At 42.7% G+C, this 24,817-nt stretch overlaps 1 protein-coding gene across 3 annotated transcripts in view; it reads right to left on the bottom strand.

Moving 5' to 3' along the window:
• kaznb (kazrin, periplakin interacting protein b) overlaps positions 1-24,817 on the bottom strand; it is a 54,657-nt gene that overhangs the window by 14,899 nt on the left and 14,941 nt on the right. For 2 of the 3 annotated variants that reach the window (XM_049734560.2, XM_049734562.2), the window contains exon 5: positions 16,532-16,745. In XM_049734560.2, coding sequence (XP_049590517.1) covers positions 16,532-16,745 — 214 coding nt within the window. Of the gene's footprint in view, positions 1-4,444; positions 4,567-16,531; positions 16,746-24,817 lie in introns of those variants that run through there. The other variant, XM_049734561.2, reaches the window with a different exon arrangement.

Raw genomic sequence — 24,817 nt, 5'->3', positions numbered from 1 at the left:
TTCCATAAACATTAAAATGATGTCAAAAGAGCAAGTGCAGATTGTGTTTGCCCAACAGTTTTTAATGTCAGGCCAAACACGAGCAAAAGTATGTGTGTGCGCACACATCCACACGCATTACAGCTCATCTGCTTAATACTGCGGGTCACAGCTGGTACTGGACGTCCTGGCAGGAACCCATATGAGCCTTACTGGACCACAGCTAGATGAGGTTGGCTTTAAAAAAAAAAAAAAAAAAAAAGTGTGTGAGTGTGTGTGTGTGGGGGGGGGGGGGGGGGGGGGAGGATTAAGCAAGGAAAGCTGTCTCTGAAATGACTCGAGCAGAAAAATCTCCCGCACCTTTTTGTGCCAAAAGCTGCCATTGGTAAAAATAAATAGATAAATAAAAAAATAAATTAAAAAAATATATTAAAAAGAAAAAGACCATGGGCTAAATCATTCAGTCTTGCAATTGATTGTGCCAAAGTTGACCTTGTCCTGCATTGTTCCGTATCACGGCGAGATCAAGCGTGTGCAAAGAGTTAAAGGGAATAGCTAGCATAATAAAAGATTGAAGGGCTCCAACAAATAAAACTCATCAAGACACATTTTACACTTCCATTGGACTATTCTTCCTCTGCCGCTTTTTATGCTCTGCTAGCCGTACACCATTCTATCAATAATAGAACTAAAACTACCTTTTTAGCAACTCGAGATGAGATGACAGATAGAAAGGACGGTGGAACCTGCACACTATTCAAAGTGAATAGTCAATGTTTTTTAATATAAAGATATGAGGCAACATGTTCCTTGACGGCTCAAATCAAAGAGCCTGTAATTCTGTTAAAACTACTTTATATTGAACGGGATAGGCAACTTTGGCCTACTTTTGGTGCAATAATAAATCGTACTAAGTGACCCACTGAAAGAAAATGGAGGATGAGTTAAGGCTTTGAATGCCACAAAACAAATTTGGTGTTTCTGGATTTCTTTTTTTTGGAAAGGCGTTTGTTGGAAAAAAAAAAAATGTAATTCTAGGCCCGAGCTGAAATTTGAATCGCAACTCTCCCGCCTTAGCCAACCACTAGAATACACTGTGCTGACGCTGCAAAAGTATGCCCCCCCCAAAAAAAAAAAAAAATTGGAAGAATTGCATCTAAGTACTCTATTCTTCTTCAAGATGAAGTGTCCATAGTACAGATTGTCGCTTGGATGTCACTTGAGAAAATGTGTTACCACAAATAAACCGGCGGCGATGACCTTGTCGGCTACGTGATGACTTGCGTTCGCAGCCAGCGCAACAATAAGTGTTAAATCTTGAAGGTCATACTGTCCCGCTGACTCAGCGTTTTACTCTGCAATGTCTCAGCAGGGGGTGGAGATCATCACTTATTCCTCTTCAGGACCAATGACTTCGAGCGTAGCGGAGAAGCACTTTGCAATATAGCATGGGCCGTAATGTCTTCCGAGCCTATGTGAGGAATTGTAAATTAGCGAGCGGGGTTTTATACACTCCATAAACACGCCAGGTTGCTGCTGCCGCTACTCGTCTTCATGCATTTTACAAATACTGCAGCTGTTGTTAAAGCCTTGGTGTATTTTCCGTGTTGCTGTTTATTTGATGAAAAAAAATATCAGTTTCAAAATGTTCAGCTGTGGGAAGAAATTATCGCTATTATTTAGGGGCTCAAAGTAGGTCGCACATCTGCCTCGTTATGATCTCACATGGATGGATGGATGGATGGATGGATGGATGGATGGATGGATGGATGGATGGATGGATGGGTGGATGGGTGGATGGGTGGATGGGTGGATGGGTGGATGGATGGATGGATGGATGGATGGATGGATGGATGGATGGATGGATGGATGGATGGATGGATGGATGGATGGATGGTCAAAAATTCAGAGCCTTCAATGAGCCTACCCTGCATGATTTTTTTTATGTGCAAAGAAGTTAAGACTGGAACCCAGAACCTCTCGACTGTGAAGCAGCCACGCTAACGACGATACCACCGTGCTCGCCCACAAAAACGCATTATCCATGTTTTCTCCAAGCCTATTCAAAACACGGAAATAAATGTGTAATGACGCTTCACAAAACAAAACTCATTTGTAGCGACGGCACGATCCAAAACTGCTCATCATTTCCAGCGCTGATCACAGTGTGTTGATAACAGCCGCCATTATTCATCTTCAGCCTGCATTCATAGTAACAATGCCAGTTAGTTGTCACAGGAGCAATGTCACACTGGGACTACAAACAGGAGATGGACACCCTCCAAAAATCTTCAACCCCCCCATCACATGCATAACAGCCCACTGACTTTAGTGCTCCACTGAGTGATTGATGTCATCTCATTAGCTGAAGAAGTAGTGAGTGGATGTCGGTGCATTCCCTCCCCAGCCTTCTTCCTTCCTCAGCTTCATCCTCCATCAATCAGCACTTCTCCTTGGATTAAAACCCCCAAATCCCTCAGCTCATCTAGCGTGTCCCCCCTCTTTGGGATTTGCTCTTCTTTTCTTGGTGACTATTAAGATTCCCCTTCAATCCCCACTGCTCTAACTCCTGCTGCTGATAGATGCTCTCCACCCTGGCACTGTCACGCCGTCTCCAATGGCCCCACCAACAAACGCCCCCACCGCATCCTTCCGATCAACATCATTTCGATCCGCCATCGGCAGAAGAGACCAGCAACCAGCAAAGAAAATAAAGCACAGGTGGAGAGGACGGCAAAGATGATTTTTTTTACTTTTTTTGTAATAACAGTAGAAATTGCTTCGTCACTTCGCTGAGAAATTCCATGTCGGTATAACCGGCCTTTACAATCGATCTGCCTGTGAATCCTGATTGTGACCATACCTCAAGGTCAGCTTCTGTATGCCAGAATATCACGCTCTAGTACTTGTATTAGGCAGGTGGAGCAAAGCTCCTGAAATTGCATCTGCACTATTATTTTTAGACTGAATAAATCTCCCTTATGAAAGCTCTACCAAGTTCATAAAATTTGGCGGCACCCAATAAAAAGCGGAAATTCAGCCCATGAAGCCAGCAAAAAAGAAATTTGGTATGCATGTCGATCATGACAACCTGTCCAAAAGTCCATTCCCTTATCAGTATGACTTGCATATTTCCTGGCTGTTAGCGATGACATTTTTAAACAATAATTACATTTTTGAACTTCTGGTTTCAACCCAGAGGCAACGTAACTTCCAGAAGCACCTCTGAGGCAGCTGGGGACGCTCGGCAGCTTTTATAAATGAGCTCGGTGCATTTCGCCTTCATAAACATTCTGAATGAGCACCTCTGCAAGACAGAATATATTTTTCTTATTGAAAAGCCAAACAGTTGAATGCAAGAGATTAATTTGACATACAGACTGCTTGCCATTTATGTGGATGCAAAACTAACCCAGTGACCAAGGAAGGAAGATGACTAACAACATTTTAATTGACGTCTCCTTTTGTTGCTTTCAAATGCTATTGATTTCTCCCGTGATAAAAAAAAGTCAGTCTAAGCTTTTGACGTTATTTTGCTTACACTTTGTATACTTACAAGTTCACTCTTTGAAAACAAAACCGTGAAAAATAAATTGGCTGTACAAAGTAGTGCAGCAAAACAAATTGATTAAAAACAGTCATCGAGAAATTTCAATATTTCAATAGTCAAACTTTCTGACTTTTTTTGTTGGAGTTTTTTTTGTTGGTTTTGTCAGGGGAAATATCACTTGAAACGACCACGTAGTCAACATCATTGTTTATGAAAAAAAAAAAAACAAAGATAACGGTGACAGCAATATCAGGATTTTGAAACCAGACTCACTTTTGTATTAAAGTCCCTGCTCTCTATTCAATATACCGTCATATACATTTTGCAGTGTACAATGAAGCAGCACGAGCTTTAATGATAAAAGAAAACATCACAACCACATGCAAGTGTGCTATCTCAGTCACAAATGAAGTCTCATCTACGCCACACACACACACGAACACTCAGACACACACGTCTGAGGTCCACATATAGGAGATCACAAGGTTAATTTGCAGCAGCGTACGTGATCGTGCATGAATATCTGAACGCAAGGCCACGAAAAACAGACAACCTCGTGAAAACAGACACTCCACACAGCACAGGCACGTACGCACATGCAGTGATGCCAAATAACGTTATAAGGTAACGATTGACGCGTTACATCTCTCAGTAGAGTAATCTGATTACAGTTACTTTGCAAATGGAGGGATAGTTGTCATGTTTGCATTATGTTAAACGTTTTTTTTTTCCTAATCCCGTTGGCTGCTGTATACTAAAATTTTTCCATGCAGGTGTAATGAATGAGTGGCTGTCAATCAATCAATCAATCAATCAATCAATCAATCAATCAATCAATCAATCAATCAATCAATCAATCAATCAATCAATCAATCAATCAATCAATCAATCAATCACATACACACATTTCTTTACCTCTACGCTTCTCCGAAGCACACAGGTTCCATGGTATACGACTCGGCCGCGGCATCTTCTGGCCCCGTGAGACAAATTCCATGTCAACCCTTCCTGTCATGTGCACTGACTGATGTTCACTCGTAACCCTCTCATGAGGGGTGGGGAGGGCGGAGCTTAAGCTTACTTGTGCCCAGATGTGCCACAGCTTAGCACCGGAGCAAGCCCTCGGCATCACTTTCATCCCCACTCTCCTCTACTTTTCTCACAAAGCCCGCTAAAGCTTTTAGCCTCTGCTTGGACCCTCAGGCTCCCTCTGCTGGTTGCTCACGCACAGGGTAGACGATGTACACGTTTCAAGTTGCTCACAGTTCTGGATTGCTCTAGAGCAGAGGTCACCAACACGGTGCCCGCGGGCTCAAATAGTGGCACTTGTCAGTGACCTGCATCTATTTATTTTACAGTCAAACCTCGGTTTCCGAACGTCCCGGTTCTCGAACAAATCGGAATTTGAACAAAAAATTCGAGATTTGTTGGCTTCGGTTGTTGAACAAAATTCGGAGGTCGAACCTCGCGAGATGAGCCGGGAGGACCCGAGAAAACCCGACTGCGCGGCCCGGATGCCGACTGACTCCGTAGTTATTGTATTTTCGTTACTTTGAGGATTGTATTAACCCCTAATCATGCCTCCAAAGAAAGCAAGTGGGAGCAGTAAAGCCATCCTAAAACACAAAGACGCTCTTAAAGCAATGCGACACTGAGCGCCCAACGCGCTGCGGTTGCGCGATCGCACCAAATTAAGCTCCCTGCGCACTTAGGTCCACTTAAAATCTGGAAAGTACATCAGGACTTTAAAAATATTTTCAAAATTTCAGCAACGGCTCTGTCACAATAATGCGACCAGCGCAGTGCAGTTGCGCGGTGGGCGACGCGCTACGGTTGCGCGTTCGGCGGTGCGCTGCAGTTGCGCGATCGGACAAAAATGCGCAAATGAAAAAATACTTTAAAAGAAGGCGTTGTTTTTTTTGTCTTGGAACGGACTAAAATGTTTTCTATTATTTGTAATGTGAAAAATAGTTTCGGAATTCAACCGATTCGCTTCTCGAACCGCCTTCTGGAACGGATTGTGGTCGAAAACCGAGGTTTGACTATATTTTTGCTATTCTTGTTAAAATCACACTTACATGTGAACTGGAAATGAAAATAATAACACATAGTCAAAGCTAAATTGAGCAAATTGGCTATTTCAGAAGTGTGTGTCAAACTGGTAGCCCTTTGCCTTAATCAGTACCCAGGAAGCAGTTCTCGGTTTAAGAAAGGTTGGGGACCCCTGCTCTAGAGAAGCGCAACAAGTTTAATTATAAATTGCATGCAAATGCTAAAAAGCTGACTTTGAACAGAAATTCTGTGGACCAGGTGTTTCTCAAGATGTGGAATAACTATGTACAGTTCAGTTGTATTTAACTTTTATTTGAACTTTTTGTTCTATCTTAGGTACAGTTTGTTTTTCAATTACATTTTTATTCAACTGTGTTTAATACATTTAATGACATCATTATTTAGTGCAATGTTAAATTTTGTTTTTGATCAAGGCTATACAACACTACTTTATTTTAATATTGGTCATTATGGTAGTATTTTAATTATTTTTGAGGTGCTGCAAAAAAAATTGTAAATCATGCTTAAAGGCAAACAATATTAGAAACGGTTCTTGGTATGATGTAATGCAAATGACAAACACTCCAATTTGAAAGTGAGCGTGATCAACTTTGCAAAGGCAGAATTCATTAAAAATCCATTAGACTGAGCAGGTGTGCCTAATGATGTGACTGCCAGATCTCGCCACCCGGAGCTTACGTGCAGCCTCCAGGCAACTGCTCATCTCAATGAATCCTTGGAGATGCATCACAGCATCCTCATTACGGCCGGATCGCGGTGCATTGGGTTGCGAAAAATCACCAGGTTGTTTTATGTGTTTTTTTAGCCTTTCAGCTATTGACCTATTCCACATCATCTGTCTGGCCGTCGCTTCCATTTGGCCCAAAATATATTCTCTCTTCAACAGCTGCATTAAGCATTCAAAATCATTGTGGATGTATGCTGCAGTTTAACACAAAAGAGACAGAATGCATTACAGGAGAAGAAGTAACATCCCAACCCTTAGAAAAGCCTCCATATTTTCTTTCTTCTTTTATTTTGCTCTGTAGCCGCACGGAATAACAAAAAGCGCTCAAGCTTATGTCACCTACAATAAGCATGCACGGAGCGGCTTTCAAAATGTCCAAACTGTTTTACCGCATGAGATGAAGAAAGCTACACTAGATCGCCCCCAATTCCCATGTCATCACTGGTAAAAGACGAGCGTTAATTTAGATTTGTTTTTTTTTTATCTAAGGTAGCACCGTAGCGACGTGGTTAGCATGTTTGCGACATGAAGCTTTCATATTTTGTCCGGGTATATGCATGTTAGGTCCAATAAAGACTGCAAATGACCGATATGGAGTTCTTAAAGCTAGTGCCGATTCTTTAATTTGGCAAAATTCCAATAACCAATTATTTGGACAATTAATTAAAAAAATATGTTATGGAGAGGGAATGGGTTGTTTAAATGTCATCTTCATGTGATGTCATAATATTGCCCGATTAAATCGGCTGGCCGATTAATCGGTCAACAGTTAATCGATTAATTAATCAATAAACACTCCAAAGCTGTAAATGTGAGTCTGAATAATTTTTTGTCTATGGCTATTTTGTTTTTCATTAAATCTGATCGTTTTTTTCCACATTACATAAACAAATGTGACTGGACATTGACTGATGCGCCCATCTTCAAGCCCTATAGAAAATTAATGCCTGTATATATTTTTTTGCACGATCATCAGAATTCCTAGGCAGTATTGAGGGGATGGCATTTGAGGTTTTGAATGACAGATTATTCTAGTTGCAATCTCAAAAGACGCCTCCACGCGGGCATCGGTAGAAGAGAACAAGTTGCATCGGCAGGTGCTTGCACACCTTTTTATTTATTCATAAAGTGTTCACAATGCGGGCTAATCCCTCGCAGGGCTCCTGTTAAAAGGTCAAAATGTGGGCTAATTAGGGGAAGATGCTTGGATTGACAGGAATTAGGGTTTGACTGAAGCCAGCCACACAGTGACTCGAGGGCGCGTTAATTGAGTCCAGATGGAGCGGCCCCCGTGACTCCAGTAAGGAAAACGGGGCCTACTGGAACAAACGGACAAACTCCTTGCTTAGAGCCAATTAGGCGCAATGAGAATCCGTAACAGATAGGAGCTGCTTGGAAAAGGTCAGGCACTTTGTATTTAACAAAGAGCAGTTGGATCCATCCATTTTCAATAGCACATATCCTCATTAAGAATGCAGGTCAGACCTGTCGCTTGGCTAATGGCTAGTCATGAACTCTGTCTAGCAACAAAACCATTTTTTCTTTAATATTTTTAGTCCATTTCTACCACTTCAGTGTTTTTCAGCTTGGGTGACTCTGAAAGAACTTCATTGATGCATACACCAGTAGAGCTTAACTTTCATTTGGTGGATTTGTTGTCTACGTAAAATCAATGAGCTTGAAAACATGAGTCTTGAAAACATCTATTTCCTGGGTTGTTTGGCGCAAAACAAATTTTTGTAGAAAACAACCTAACAAATTAGGTGAAATTGACCCTGGGTTGGTCCAATTTTTCACTCAGCAATTTTAAGGGTGTACATTTTGTGGCCTCGTAAGGCTTTTTCAGAAAGAGCACGGAATAAACAAATGCAGTAAATGAGTTTTTTCAGCTTCTACAAATATTAACAGTCAACTGTGAATATAACAAGGAGGTTTCACGTGTTACCTTCATACTTGTTCAGTGTCTACCATGACAGTTGGCTTATAAACTACAAATGACATGCATGGTGCAAATAAAGTCAAAACACTGCTAAGTGTGCTACCAAGGCTCTCATTAGGTCTAAAAGAAGCAGCGATAGCTGCGATCTCGCACATGCTGGAAAGGCAAGTGTAAATTATTCCCACCGCCCCTTCCTCCTCTTTCCCGGCGCTCTAATAACACCTTAATGATGCTACTGTTAGGATAGCACCGAGGCACCGTGCTTTATGGACTGACCCCAGAATCAATTCAGCAGCATGCCGAGTCTATTAATGGACATTCTCATCTTCTCACATACGCCAAAACGGCCACTGGAGCTCCTGCAGGACCTCGCAATGGATGTCGTGCGGTTGCATGGCACCACGCAAACACACAGTCTCCAGAACGGCGAGGTAATAGAGTCATCGTAAGCTGCTGACGCACAGCGGCCATAAAAAAAAAAAAAAAAAAAAAAAGAAGAAAAAGTATCATCGCAATCTCTGCAAGCACTAGGCAGGCCACTGCAGCACTAAAGGCTTAGAGTGTTGTTGGAAGAAAGAGAGCATGATGGTGGGATGGCTCGGAGGATTCATTAGCGGTTTGGGAGCACATTCTCCAACAGAAAGTAGCAAGTCGCCCATCTCGCAGGCGGAGGGGAAAGCCCCCCGAATGTGAAACCCCAGAAAGAAAAGGGCTGCACTTCAGCTTGGAAGTTTTTGGTGGCCATGTTTGAATGGAAGCCATTGTTCAGCAGCCAGGATGGAAGATTCCACGGCTAATGTTGAAAAGAAAGTCTTTGTGAACTTTAAAGCAAGACCCAGAAACAGCTTCGACTCAATTTAAAGACATAAAAAAAAGAAAATGAAGGAGCATAAAGAGCAAAAGAAAAATTACTTTGCGGTAGAACAGTTGCAATACTGAGTCTTAAAAAAACTCACTCCAATTTCTAATCTTACAAGCATAAAATTGAAATATAAAGTTGAAATATTATGAGGACAGTCGAATGAGGAAAAAGACTCACTACGTTACCAAAACAAAGCTGAAATATTACAAGAATAAATGAAGCTTAAAGTTGTAATATAAAGTTGAAATTTGATAGTTGTACTACGAGAAAAAAGTCAAGTTGAGACTCAAATACATATCTTAATTTCTCAAGGAAAAAATTCATCATTCTTAAGTCATTCATCAGGAAAAAAAAAGCATTTCCACAAGAAAAACAAATTCATGAAAAAAAAAATATTGACAAAACAAATATTGAAGGATTTGAGTAACAAGCGTGGTCACGCAACAAAGTCAACTCATATCTAAAGGCACTGCTGTAGCTTGTACCACATTAAGCAACACGTGCACGCAACTCGTGCGGAACATCTGCTTCCAGGACAAATGTAACCCAAACGTGACATAAGTCTCCAGGAATGCATATACACAATGCTCACACTATGTGTGTGTGTGTTGTCCAAGCACAGCACAGCCACTCTAATTGGCGACCTGATAAATATTTGTGTAAAACCCTCTCCCAGTGGAAGTGAAAAGAGGTAGGCAGGCTTTTAGCGCTAATGCAGACAGGCTGCACAGCAAAAACAATCATTCCAAATGTCAACATTTTATGCATGGTGACGTGAGGATGCACAAGCACAAACATTGGGAGGTGCAAATGAAGGCAAGCGCGTGACCACATGGACACTATTTACAGGACACTAACACGGGAAAAGCCTAAAAAAAAAAAAAAAAAAAGACATTCACGTGGGAGGCGGATGGGCGGGATTCGCAATTGGTGCAGTTCCATGAAATATAAACATGGACACCATATGTGAGGAGAGCCATCAAAAATTTGTGCCTCCAGTTACTTAAGAATAATATGACTCAAGTAAAGCAAAGTAGTAGTCCTCTAAATTGTTATTTGAGTAAGGCTAAGTAATAATAATTCAGCGAAAACTCAAGCACTGACTAACTGGTGGTTAACTGAATGATTTTTTTTTTCCTGAAACAACAGATGAATGACAAATAGGGCCGTGCAATTTTAAATTTTACTCAGCAATATTACTTCAAATCAATATTATTTTTATAGAATTTTTTGGGAGAATTTTTACTTTTGGACCATTAGCCACACTGTATTATTAGGCACAATATCAATATTTTTTTAATACACGACTACATACACATTATAAGGCACATTATCTTTATGACGCATTGCATTTTAAATTGTTTATTGAAAACACACCATGAGTTTATTTGATAGATTTCACGCTATTATTAAATGCTTTCAAGTGCGCCTTATGATCCCAAAAATACGGTACATAAAAACTAAGCCACAACAAATTGTCTTACATTACACCACTGGTCAACAAATTTTTGTTGAATTTCTTAATCACAGACGCACGTGAGACTGTGGAAACACTGAACGTAACATTCATCACGGAGGCGTCACAAGTGTTCTGCTTCTTCTCGACTGTGTGGGACCGTCATGCTTTGGCGCAGCGACTGTCGGAGCTCTGCGCTTCTTCAAAAGTCATTTCCCTCCACGCCGACTCCATTTTGCGCTCTGGGGAGGATTGAAACGAGCGGCCCGGGCGAAAACACTACCTGCTGTAACGGTGGCGGCCGAGGTTCTCATCATTCTTAAAGCAATGAAGCGTTTGAAATGGATGTTGCCTTTAGCGCCGTTTTAAGTTTGGACTCAAAGGGGATTTGGATGGTTCCAGGTGAAAATTGCCAATAGGGGGCCACACTAAAAGACCCACCCAAAAGAAATTAGGGTTCAAAGCTTGCTTTTCAAATGACGCAAGTTATGGATTCAAGCAAGTGTTAGGGTTTCAAATTAAGGCAACAACAGTTTGGCTGAATCGTAGTCCCCCCCAAAAATCCAACCCATCCAATGCCATGTTTTCAGCACGTATTTGTCATATTCGTGTTGACAGCATCTGAGGCGTAGCAGATAGCTATCTAGAACGTTCCGCCGGCTGATGAACAACAAGGAAAGGAAGCGAATCCCCACAAACAAAGCATGAATGAATTCCTCGCTTATAACAGACAGACACGCGGTGGTGATCAAAACAAGATGACATTCACACTTGCCTCATTTCCTCCACTCCCTCTGTGGTTGAACAAACTTTGGGGCACACAAACTAGTTAGCAAGAGGAACAAGTCCACAGAGAAACAGCGCTGTTTGCCTCTCGAGGGAGCGTCTACTGTCTAGAGCAGGCGTTCTCGGCAATCTGGACTCGCAAGTCTTTTTCTCAATCCTTTCCACACTGGCCGACCTACCTAATTAGTGAACTACCTGTCGAGTTACCAACCCGAGGCTGGCATTTTTTCTGGAATCCCGTGGGATTGCTACTACTTCTCTACCAACCAATAAATTATTAACATACCAACTAAACTACTACCTAACTGCCTCCTTACATACATATATACTAAGTAACCTACCTACCTACCGTCCTACGTACTTAGTTATTTACCTACCTACTATGTAGCAGAACCTACTATGCTGAAACATTCAAATCCCTTCTGCACCGCAGACTTTCCAGCCATGCAAACAATGGCCAAACGCTTCCTGTGAGCACATGAAAGTGCATTTGCCGTGCTCAGCTGTCCTTCATCCCCCAACACCCGGATGGGCAAAATGAAGAAATCAAACGCTAGTGCATGCGCGCACGGACACACACACGGACACACACACACACAGAATCCCTCTGACAGACAGTCTGCCAGGTCAGCACAGGCCTTGTGTTCCATTACAGCAACAACGAATAGCCGCTCATCAGTTATTCATTAGCCATTAATCAGTAGTGAAATGACCGGTGTTCCCGTAAGTACTTTGAAACACGTTTTTCAATTGCAGGAAAACTAAACACTTGATCATCAAATAATGCAAATCATTATAAAGACAGTGATTGAGAGTAATATGTTTGCTTGGGAACCACCTGAATGTCAATAAGCCAGTTGTAATCAACCGGCCTCTCCTATGAATGGAAGAAATGTGGCAAGGAAGAGGAAGAGCGAGGAAGAGTTGGGGGAAAGTGAGGGGCCGCCTCACTCATGGCTATTGTTTGGGCATAGTTACTCTCACGCGGTGTTGACCAAACGAGGGGCGTGGCTAGCAGAGGCCACACAGGGAACACAACGACTGAGGGTGTGGACGCTAAAGTATCAGTAGGCGGCGGGCCCGTAGGGGAGTTTCAAGCATCGCATGCCTTCTTTGCATTTGCGCAGGTGCTCCCATCCGAAAAATAGAAAGAGTGACAATGAAGCTGGGGGAGCAGCGATGGAGGGGGTCTGCAATGCAATCGTCCACTTTCCAGCTTGTGCACATGATGTTGTGCCTTCTGCAAAACTCAGAGAAGATTGGTCACCGCAACGACTTTGCATTAGAGGCACTTTGGCGTGTTGACTGCAGAGACCATCCCAACTTTAGAGGGTGTTTCATCAACACTCTTTTACTGCACCGCCTTTTAAATGCTCACGCTTTATCATCCGCTTAGCTCCCTCAGTAGCTCTGGCCATACAGCGGCTATTAAGTTGAAGTGGCAAACTAGCAAGGTACTAAACAACGACGACACACCTACCTCGTAATAACAACTTCCCTCCCAATGCGCAGTTTAGCTATCTAGCAGTAATGCCAATCAGCACAATTGCGTGGACGTTTGGGAATAGGAATACCATTCTCCAAATAATAAATTTTAATTTTAACATGTAACGTTTTTTTTTTTAATTTGATCTCATTTAAAATGTGAGTTGATTTTTTTTTTTTTTTAGATATAACCATTTTCAATTTTTCCTTGACCTATGACCTCAGTCCTCCTGACACACCACCGTGTCCTACGGTAGCCTGCAGAGGACAATCCATACACTTTTTTTTACCTACAATTAGCATATTAAATCACTTAGCAGTCAAATGGTTTGTCCGTATTGTTCCGATAAAAGCATCTCTGTGTGATCTCTCATCCACACGCTCCGTGTCGGTCACAAACAGATCAATGTTTGCCATGACTCATACGAGTCACTGCCTCAGCATCCAAACAGCAGAGCACTTATCTAGCAATATCCCATCGGGTTACCTCACATGCTTTCACACACACTTCGGATACTCATTAGGTATGGCAGCTATGCGCTCCACTCGCCGCTGAAGCACATCTGAGTCATTTAGGAATATTAAACAAGGCCTTGACATGGCTATGATGGATTCACAGTGAGGAGCCAATGGAGAAGATGAGAGGTGAATTCATTACTGAATACGCTCACCTATAAAATCCACCTTATAAATTAGCTTGTCACGGAGGTGCTCGACTCAAAGGTTCTGCTTTTATACCCTTGACATTTCACTGCAGCTCGGGAAATATACCTATACGTTTTACGCCCGGGGGGAAAGTTACAAGCGGTTAACGTGCAGTTTAATAATTAGTCCTATGAGCTTTGTGAGTGTTTGTTGTGACTGTGCATTGAACAGTGGAATCCCCAAGGTCCAAACCAATCCCTTGAAACCTGATTTGTTTGTGTGTAGACGTCTCCCTAGAGGAATTTATGGAAGTGTCACAATTATGGACATTCATAGCTGTCAGGCAAGAGCATTTTTTCAGCACTTGTACTGACATCTGACACCAGTGCCGCCTGCAGTAGAAATAAAACATTACAAGAAAACAATTGTGCTTTTTAGTTGGAACAATACATTCCAATTGTTTCCTTTTATTCTTGTAGCTCTTTTTGCTACCGCTATATTGTGATCTATACATTTCCTGTATTGTGGTCAACATCTCAATTCCCCTTCTATGGTGGTAGCATTAAAAAAGAAATAGAAATGAGATGAAATCTTGCGAGAACTCACTGAAGCTGCTGCTTATAGAGAAAGAGTCAGTCAGAGGAGGAGGAGAGGAATAAAAATGTGTAAAAAGTGGCACTATAGTTAATCCAGATGAAGTGTGAAAATTGGGGGAAGCAATTTAATCCGCCATCCCTCGTGATGAGTTTAGTGAGGAGGTTGAAGGCAATGGCGGGTCAGAGCCTCTTCTGGGCATCTGTCGGGGATGTTGCGGCAAGTCGAAACATGGCTCAAAACCCTGTCATTTTTGGCAAAGGTGTTCAAAACACACTTTCAGGCATTTGGGTCATGCATATTAAAGGGATTGTTTGATGAGAGATAACAAATGGACTAACAAATGTGCTTTGGAATCACAAAGACGCGTATGATCTCCCTAAGCCGGTGGACTCATACCAATGAAAATGATATGGCAGGCCGTATCTGGCCCCCGAGCCTCACGTTTGACACCCATGCCCTAAAGCAGTGGTTCCCAAACTTTTTCAGGCTAGCACCCCCTTGGCTCCCCGGTGAAGTCCTAGCAATTAATTAAAAAATTATTTTTTTTATGAACGTGGCATTAAGGTTACTAAAATGTGTAGCCAACTACGCCCTCGGTCACTATGATCATCAGAAGAGTACAAGAGGATTTGTTTGGCTCCGTCACCTGACCGCTGGCTCTTGCGCCTGGGAACAGGAAGTGTGACATCACCGCCCTGACATTCAGGAATGTGGGAATGTCAGACTCTCACAACAGCGAGAGAACGGAGGAACGCCAACAGTGGGGCGGACACCACCGAGAGGCTCGTCTGGGATCAACCATGGAGTGACTTGTTTCTGTTTTTATCCTTTGTGATTATTCCTACGCACGCAAACATGACAAAGTTGTGTTTACCTGCTGTGCAAATGAAGTCATCGTGTAATCGGCGCTGAACTCAGGGGCAACACCTCAGAACGCAACGAGATGAGTCAGCAATGGCAAGCCACTTTATTGTCTTACATGACACGCGCAAGCCTCAACGGGACTTTTACACGGATGGCGACAGGCGGGGAAATTGATTGAATATAGCGACACTATGTCTTGACAGAACGTGTAATCAATGTCGAAATGATAATCAGGATATACGCTGTCAGCGTGTCTAAAGCATGTCTTGTTTCAATCGATGAATTTAGTGCAGCATGGCTTTTGAAGTATTGATGTTATTTTAGAGCCGATATACAGTGGAAAAGCAGCAATAAAAAAAACTTTTAGTATTAAAAATAATAAAGTTAACTAAATAACAATCAAGCTATTCCATACAAAAGGGATTGATGTTGTACTAAGCAACCTTTTTGAAACTGATTCCGTTAGTGGTTTGGTTTTCGATTTCCAAAGTTAAAGCAGATGTTTCCAAATGTCTCATTTTGAAAAACTCTGCTTTCATTCGGCACTACAGAAGCCAGAAAATCAACATTACATCTTAAACATTATTACATCTTAAACATTAAACATACATAATCATTCAACAACAGCTCTAAACGATTACTCGATTATTGAAGTAATTGTCGACTCATTTCATAATTGGTTAATCGATTAATGTAGACACCTCTCATTTCAAGCATGTCAGGGCAATATCTGAACTACTGCTGAAAACTCATCATCGCCTAAATGGAGTGTTATGAATTGTATATGTTATATACAAATATAAATTAATCTGTTTTTGCCGCAGCGGCCCTCAATATCAGTCATTTGAGCGATGCGTTCACTGCGCTGTGGTTTTTGTACTTTTAACATTGGTTTGAAGTGCCTCCAAACCAAGATGAGTTCAATCGGTGCTTGTAGTGGAGAAGTAGCATTCCTGGCTCAGCACAGTCGATTCAATTTCGGTGCTTTTCCATTGGCAAAGGGAGCGAGCAGACATTATGTTGAGCCGGGAATCCACTGCTTGTCACTCATTGGTCAGATTCAGGTGAAATTAGTCATCACCTGAATGCGGCACTACACTCTTCACTTTGTTGCTGCAGCAGTTTATTAACCTGTTGCCCTCACTCATTCCTTGGATGAAATTTGTCTCGCTGGCATGACCAATGGAGAGCCTTGATCTGCTTCATCCTGACGCTCACGTCTCATTTTGGCATTAATCTGAACTGCTTCTGAATAAGAATGGCTGTCTGACAAAAATATAGAGTGACGCAATTAAAACTATTCCGTAGACAAAATGTACAACTTTGGCTCAACTTCTCAAAGCTGCTTGAGATTCCAAAGGGATGCAAGCCCAGCAGTGGCCTGCAAAAGCCAACCCCTAAAATCGGCTATGGTCCAAGTCATCCCCCTCCCAAAGAAATGTGCTACCCTTTAGCCTTGCATGCAGTGGAATGATACTAGCAGCATTCCCCAAATGTTTCCCACGTTTCTCGAAAGACGGACACATGTTCTGAGTGTGACACGAGCTGGAGGAGGAGCACACACTCACCCCGGTAGCGGAGACTGTCTGCGTGGTGCTTGTGCTGCCGGTGGTGATGGTTCTCCAAAGCGGCCGTGCCGCCGGCTCCCAGGCCAGCCAGCCTGCAGTTGGTGGCCGTCAGCTCCGAGCGCAGGTTGCTGACTTCCTGGCCGGCCGAGCGGATGGCCCCGTCGATGCGGCGGGCCAGCTGCTTGTTGTCCTCCATCATTTTGAGGATTTTTCCCTGAGGAGCGGATCCACACAGAGGAGCGGCATGTTGTTAAAGTTGATAAGAGGATACCGGTGGCAACTCCTCCACCTGTGCCTCCACCTCTCTGCCGATGTAACTTAATAGAAAGAAAAGTCGCTGCGCGCCGGAGGATGACGTCGACGCGCTACTGCATCATTGGCACGTGAGGGCAAAGAAAAGAAGGAGACGGAGAAGAAGGAGACCGTGCTGTGAGCAGCTGCTCTCAGAGAAGGAGGGAGTGAGATGACATGCAGCCTTTGAGCGGACTGTACCATGTGCTGCAGGACCGGGGGGGAGGGAGGGAGAGAGAGAGAGAGACAGGCGGGATGAAGGGTCCGCTGCAAAAACTAAAATTAACCAAGGTTATCTCCAATCAAGACAAAATATGCTTGTTCTTTGCCAAAATATTTCTTTTCACCAGTCAGTTTTTCTGTGAAATCATTTATCTTAAAATAACATTGCAAAATCCTATCTAAGTATAGCTAGTATAAAGACATTATTTGTTTTAAGAAAGCTCGCCAAGTCAGATTCTCCAGAATTTATTGACCGCTAATTTTGCTGAACTGCTACATTCCTCTTGTCATTATTTTAAAAAAGCCATTTTTTTTTTTTCAGTGGGCTATGATGCATTCACTGTGTGGAACTCGAGCGCGCTGCGTCTCCCACACCCGTGTGGCGTCTGTTACCAGTTAGCCAGTTCTCTATGGAAAAGAAAAGAAAAAAAAAGTTTCTCCTCGCTCAGTCCTACTCTTTTCAGAGCCCCCTTTGAGGAGCACACCACCACCCCGCTGTCTTTGGGTCTCTCACGCCCCCACCCACATCCACCCACGTCCAGTTCATTCCATTATATATTCATCTCTTTTGTTCTGGGAAAATGCCCCCCCCCCCCTCCCTCCCCATGTCGGTGGGAGAGGAAAGGGAGGAGATGGGAGGGAGCTGAAGGCGCCCAAGGGGGAAACTTTTCAACTGTGAGTGAGATAGACTGAATGAGGCCCATTGAAGCGCAATGGAGAACAGTCAGACAGATTACATTACAGCCAGCAAAGAGAAAGTGTCAGCATCAGTCTTGTGCGTGGATGTAAAGTTCCATCAAACAAGCAAACAAACACACTGATGGATGGATGGATGGATGGATGGATGGATGGATGGATGGATGGATGGATGGATGGATGGATGGATGGATGGATGGATGGATGGATGGATGGATGGATGGATGGATGGATGGATGGATGGATGGATGGATGGATGGATGGATGGATGGATGGATGGATGGATGGATGGATGGATGGATGGATGGATGGATGGATGGATGGATGGATGGATGGATGGATGGATGGATGGATGGATGGATGGATGGAAAGACGTTTTGCTGAGACGCAGTAATCTGACACTTCATTTACAATGCACGACAATGCGCAGGCTGGGATGCATCGCTGAGGCGGGCTAAACGCACATCATGATAATTATGTCAATTTGGAGCTTAATAGCAGACTGTCTCGAAATGTGTAAATGTTGTCGTAACAAAAATCGGGCAGGATTCCAGCATTTAAGTTCCTTCCTATGAAGGAAGAAAGCATCACTCAGGTAGCCGAGTCTCCCCAAGGTTTCATCACCTGCTTCAGATGTCAACGGTTATCAAGGATGTCAATGAATCAAAGTCTTCTGGATGTTAAAAGATCTTTCGGAAAGAAAACATGAAGTGATGAGATTTGACGGTGTGTTAAATGGGATGGGAAATGGGATGTCTAGCACTTGACTAGGATATTAATCTAAAGTCTTATTTGGGCTTTTATAAATTGCCAAAATCTATTTGTAATTCATTGCATAACTTCACGAAACATTTCTGTGTGGCAATCTTCTGCTCTCCCGTTGGCATCTTTTATAACAAAATCAATTTTAGATATGCTACTGAGCCAAGTATCAAATTGTTCTGCAGCCAGGTGAGCATGACTCTGCTTTTTTAATTTTTTTTTTTTTTTTAAAGGGCCTTGAGGGTCTAATAGTAGTCGAGTTTGACTGATTCTGCCCCTCAACAAGTGGCCGATCAAGTGTGGCGTGACTTGAAAAATAAGCTGCTGATTAATGTTGTTGAGTCAAAAATGTAAATTCAAAGTAAAATGAATTATGCGTGTCAGTTCAGCTCTGTCAATTGAAGATAATTTGAATGAAAAAGAAAATAAGTGTTTACTTTGGTACGATATTTAAAAGATCACGTTTTTGATTTTCCATCTTATTTTCTATCATGCCTGTCCTCATAAGGGAAATCGGCGATGTTAGCTCACATTGAGCTAGTAGAGTAGAGTAGTCTTTAGTATAAATATTATTGTTATTTATATTGTTGATAATGATCAAAACCTGATGTGCGAGACAAAACAAGAGCAGATTCGGAATTAGCTAAAAAAAAAAAGAAAAAAAAAAATTACCGTATTTGCCGGTGTATTGGTCGACCTTTTTCGATCCAAAATCGACCGAAAAAAATCGACCTCGACTTATACACCGAGTCATAAAATTTAACTTCGTATTCATCGCTTCAAATGTGATGGTAACCAAGGCCGTTTCTCATGCATCTCATTGTGCGTTGCACTTAGAAAATTTGAACCGTGCGGCGTGCGCGAGTGCGCGGCCCGCTGGAAGTCCAATGAGGCGCCGCGATCTCCTGCGCGGTGCTTATAAAGTGCCGATCCGCTCGGCTTGGAGCTATTTCCGACCTCCCGTTGGTGCCGGGCGGCGTGCGCGAGCTCGCCGGCCGCGATCTCCTGCGCGGTGCTTATAAAGTGCCGATCCGCTCGGCTTGGAGCTATTTCCGACCTCCCGTTGGTGCCGGGCGGCGTGCGCGAGCTCGCCGGCCGCGATCTCCTGCGCGGTGCTTATAAAGTGCCGATCCGCTCGGCTTGGAGCTATTTCCGACCTCCCGTTGGTGCCGGGCGGCGTGCGCGAGCTCGCCGGCCGCGATCTCCTGCGCGGTGCTTATAAAGTGCCGATCCGCTCGGCTTGGAGCTATTTCCGACCTCCCGTTGGTGCCGGGCGGCGTGCGCGAGCTCGCCGGCCGCGATCTCCTGCGCGGTGCTTATAAAGTGCCGATCCGCTCGGCTTGGAGCTATTTCCGACCTCCCGTTGGTGCCGGGCGGCGTGCGCGAGCTCGCCGGCCGCGATCTCCTGCGCGGTGCTTATAAAGTGCCGATCCGCTCGGCTTGGAGCTATTTCCGGCCTCCCATTGGTGCCGGGCGGCGTGCGCGAGCTCGCCGGCCGCGATCTCCTCCGCGGTGCTTATAAACAGCCGCATGCGCACGGCCTCCCGGAATTTGAACACATTTCGTCAATAAATTTCGCATATTGAATTTTGAAGTTTAATATAATGCAACAATTGAGCTCGACTTATACAAAGGATATATCATAAAATCGTAAATTTCCGTCGAATTTTAGGGGGTCGACTTATACACCGAGTCGACCTGTACACCGCCAAATACGGTACTTGCATTAAAAAAAATAGTAAAAATTTGTTGGCCGGCATTTATTGATAACATTCAGATCATGTAAAGATACTGTATAGAAATTTGGATCATTATAAACTGACTTAAAATGAACTTCATGTTGTTATGTTCATTACAATGGCACTCTAATTTTATTTTGAGTTTATTTCGCCAAAACACCAAAAGGAAAACAAAGCACATTTGTATCAGCCGCAGTGTGGATCTACTGCAGCGTTTGCATGTCTGATCTCATCCCATGTCAACAAATCATTATCAAAGTCTAGACTGTTCCTGGTTAGTGGCCTATTAGTGATACAGGACACAACGACGGCCCCCGCTGTCCCGCTTCAAACCCTGATATTGTTATTTCAGAGCAAACAAGTTCAGCGAGAACCACCCTCACCCCTTACGCAATGTTCGGAAATGAACGATCGGAGCGGGTGAAAGGTCGCGACGTGTCCCAGATACACATCAATAAGCGGACAGGCACTTTTAAGGATGCATCATTACAGTGCGTCAGCCATTGTCTACTCTGACAGTGCCACTCACTTTCACTTTCTCTGCACGTGTTGGCACTTTGTTAACGGCTTAAGTTTAATTAAGTGTGTTTGGGGGTGGGGGGCGGTTCACAAGAGCTATTGATAAACAGTCACTATGGACGTCCATTTGGCTTAATTGAATATTGACTAATCCTCCAAAGCAATGGGACTCCTTCCATTTTCAAACCAATAGCAAAAAGTGATATCACGCTCAACTGAGCAGAGATGTCATTGAGGCCTTCCAAAAAGGAAGGATTTGCACTTCAGAAATCAGGAAAATCATACTAGAACATCTTTAGTTCATTTATCAGTGACTCCCATTCCTTGGAATGTCATTGGTTCATTCCGAACATAGCCAAACCCCTGTTATAGGAGGGTGTGTACACTTCTGCAACCACATTCTTTTAGATGTGTACATTTTTTTACTAGATTTTGGAAGACGTTTTAAATGACTTGTTGGTCTCAATTTTTGTATCACAAGAACGCGGCATCAGAACAGGGGTGTGTAGACTTTTTATATCCACTGTATCTAAGCCTACAGTATTATCAAAACTGTTGAGAAGGCTTATGTGGTTGTGGTTCTTTAAACCAGTCGGTGGATTAAGACGATGTTCCAAAGTGTAAATGAAATGCGAAAGTCTTCTCATTTTAAAGTGTAGCAGACAATCCCTGTGGCGGCTGCGAGATAAGTCACAGACGCAATCATCAGCTGTCAAACACGCAGCAGTGACTCGCACCCAATTTCCTTTTCCAAAGCTGGCATGTGTTGTGATGCCCGGACTGGCCCATCTCAAATCGCCCGGTCACAACAAACACTTAGACGGCTGCCGCTATGCTTGAAGATAACAGTCCGAGGTGCTTTGCGATGAAACACGATGAGGCGCAAGATAAAGGTCTGACTGCAGGCCTGGGGGACGGAATGGAAGACAAGCTCGAGACAAGGAGGGGGCGGGATGGTGGCAAGGGGGGGCTAGACTGCACTAAGGACCTCCTGGAGGAGATGGGCTCATTTTTCCTGCCTCATTTCACACCGTTGTCACTTGTGGCCCCTGCTGGCTGAGCCGTAGAACAGTTTGATATTATAATATCCAACATATAATGTGACTTTTTTTGTGACTATCTTTATCGCCCCAACAAAATGAGTTTTATATAAAAGAAAATGCTAATTTATTCTCTTTTTTTTCATCTATAAAAGCTGAATTTATTCTCCAATCAAGGATGTATTTTTCCGTCTGATATTGCAAGTTTGTTTCTTATGACATTCTATATTTCTTTTAAGCATATATAAAGCTAATATTCGAAAATATCTTTTATTCATAAAAAATCATTCAGTATTTTTTTTCTTTTATTATTCTTTTCTAGACTGAGCTTTTTTTTCCAGAATTTTGTCAGTTTGTGTTATTTATAAGCACTAAGCGAATCACAAAAAAAGCACATCAGTCAATACAAGAGTTGCAGTTTTAAACGTGCACATCAGCAAGTCAGAGTGCTGAACTTGCCAATCCTTGCCAGAGGTAATAATGGGGTGTCATTCCTACTTGCAATCTGCTTTTTTTTTTTTTTTTTTTTTTTTTTTGGTGAGCGTAATCACTTTCTCACTTTCCATTGAGGGTAGCTCCAAATCGATAGTTCTTACCTTGAACTCCTTGCCCATGCCCTCGAACCACAACGGGTCACCCAAACTTTATTTTCAAATGCAAAAATGCTTTTTAAGCTATATTTTCCGCACCCGATGAATCCATTATTAATACAATTTTAATTATTGATGTGTTGATCAAAATCATGCTAATATTTAAGTTCTTGTTAGCGATATGCAAAATGAAGTTAATAAGACCCAAGGGTAGCCAGTTATTCTTGATTAGCACATGAAAAATGGAAATTATATTAAACTCCTCGACCAAGTCGCCGACATAAATCCAGGGAGGCACATTTACTGAAATGTCAGACTACAACGTTGCATTCATTACGCAAATTGAGTGACCTTGAACATTGGCCAAACTGCTTAATTAGCACAGAGGACACTGGACGGCATCCTAATGTCTTCTTCTGGCGAGCCAAGGGTCCGCCCAATCACCTCTCACAAGTTGCTAGGAACTTAAAACACAAGTAAACACATACCAGAAATGACTGCAGTCTTTTCTAGAGAACACAAAAAAATTGGATTAACTTTGGAATGTTAGCAGAGGCAGCCTCTCTGCAATTTTTTTTTTTTTTTTTAGATGATCAATTGAAGTGAATTGTATCAATCATCAAACCACAGTCAGCGGCTCCTCTGAGGCTTCTCTGTAACATCCTCAGTACACTCATCGGGACCATTGATTGGTCTTTGCTGACAAATGAAGATTAAAAGAGACATATGTCATTCCCAGCCTTCTTATTCAATGAGTGTGATGTGCTTTGGTTAAAATACCCCAAGGATTAAGAATCACGGCACATTTATTACTTGTCCAAACAGCCATGTTCAAAAAAGTTGCGTCCCCTTATCAGGTTATGTGTTTCGTCTAGTGGGCGGCCATTTTTTTTTGTCCACCTTAAAGTCAAGCTTTGAACCAAAACATTTTTGGCATCCTGTTCCTTCCACACCTATTAAAAGGTGTTTATAAAGCGTGAAGTGGACGTCGCTTGGCACAAACAGAAACACGTTTGCCAGCAGCAGCAGGCGCATTTACCATCATAAATGCAAATGAATCCGCTCTGATTTCGGCCCGTTTGGCTTTTGGCTTCGACAATATGAAAACAAAATGTCAGCTCTCCGACCAGGTAACTAGCAAGTTTGAGGTGGAGAACCTCAGAGTGGTGGCGCTGTAAATTGTGAGAGGAAAATGTACTTCGTTGCATAACGAACGACACAAGCGCAACCTTTGAGCGTATCCAAAATTGTCGACTTATCGGGAGGACCAAATTAAAAGACATTCAAGTGTGCAATAAAAGCAGCACCGATGACCACACTCAGCAATTAAATAAGAGGAAAAAAGCAGCACTTTTTGCTTCATATCCACAGCACACACACACGCGCACACACACACACACACACGCACACACACACACACACGCACGCACACACACAGAGTCAGATAACCAGCGCATTAAAATGCAAAAGCAATTAAGCCCGAGCCACAACAGCGCTGAAGAAGTGCCAACCTGACAGCAGGACTTTGATTATTTTAATTAGAGCAATATGGCTGCTCGGTGCACCAATGTAATTGAAGTTATACTGGAAGTTTCAGCCTCAAGTTGGAGGGCAGCGCCTCTTTAAATATTCGCACATAGCGGAACCGTTATGCAAATGCCTGCTGCGCTGATGAGCAGATTTTCTATTGTGTGTGTGTTTTGAATCTAATGGCTCCAATTTATTTGTATTGTAAACGACTTAAAAGTGTTAAATAATAAAGACTGGGGATTGAATTCATCTGCATGCCAAATTAGTCCCAACCGCGTCTGGCCCGGGGAGTTGCGAGGGATTAGGAGGCAGCGTTTATAATAAGCACCAGGCGAAACAAAATAATATAATATAATGTTCCTCTGGTTTTTTTTTTTAAACACAGTTTGCATGTGGGCAAACTAATTAGCATAAGACATTTTGACAGTCACCATGAATAATTCAGCACCCTCTCCAGTAACCTTGCAAAAATGATCCCTTACATAGCGTATGTTTGATGCGGTCATGTCGTCTGACAAATTGGGTGTGTTGTTATACAAGAGGTAACGAGGGAGCAAGGTAGGAAAATGGGAGGACTGAAAAAAGCTTTGAATTGCAACCCTGCTCAAACAGGACACAGTGTAATCAAAACAAGAACAATTTTTCTTTGTGCCCATGGTGTCATTGCAAAATATTTGCTTGTAACAATCAGACTTTAGTCTCGTAATAGTAGAAGCTGGAGAAAGGAACATAATGACATTTCTCATCTGAAAGTGATTCTGTCAACAATACATTTTGACAGGATTATTTATTTATGTTTTTTTTTACAGACAATTTACCATTATTAAACTATTCTGACTTGTCAAATTATGATTTTATAAAATATAATATTAAAATATAGCTTTATTTTTTGGGGGA

Source organism: Syngnathus scovelli, chromosome 11 (assembly GCF_024217435.2).
Source record: "Syngnathus scovelli strain Florida chromosome 11, RoL_Ssco_1.2, whole genome shotgun sequence".
NCBI classification, from domain to species: Eukaryota; Metazoa; Chordata; class Actinopteri; order Syngnathiformes; family Syngnathidae; genus Syngnathus; species Syngnathus scovelli.
This window is presented reverse-complemented; position numbering and strand designations above follow the sequence as displayed.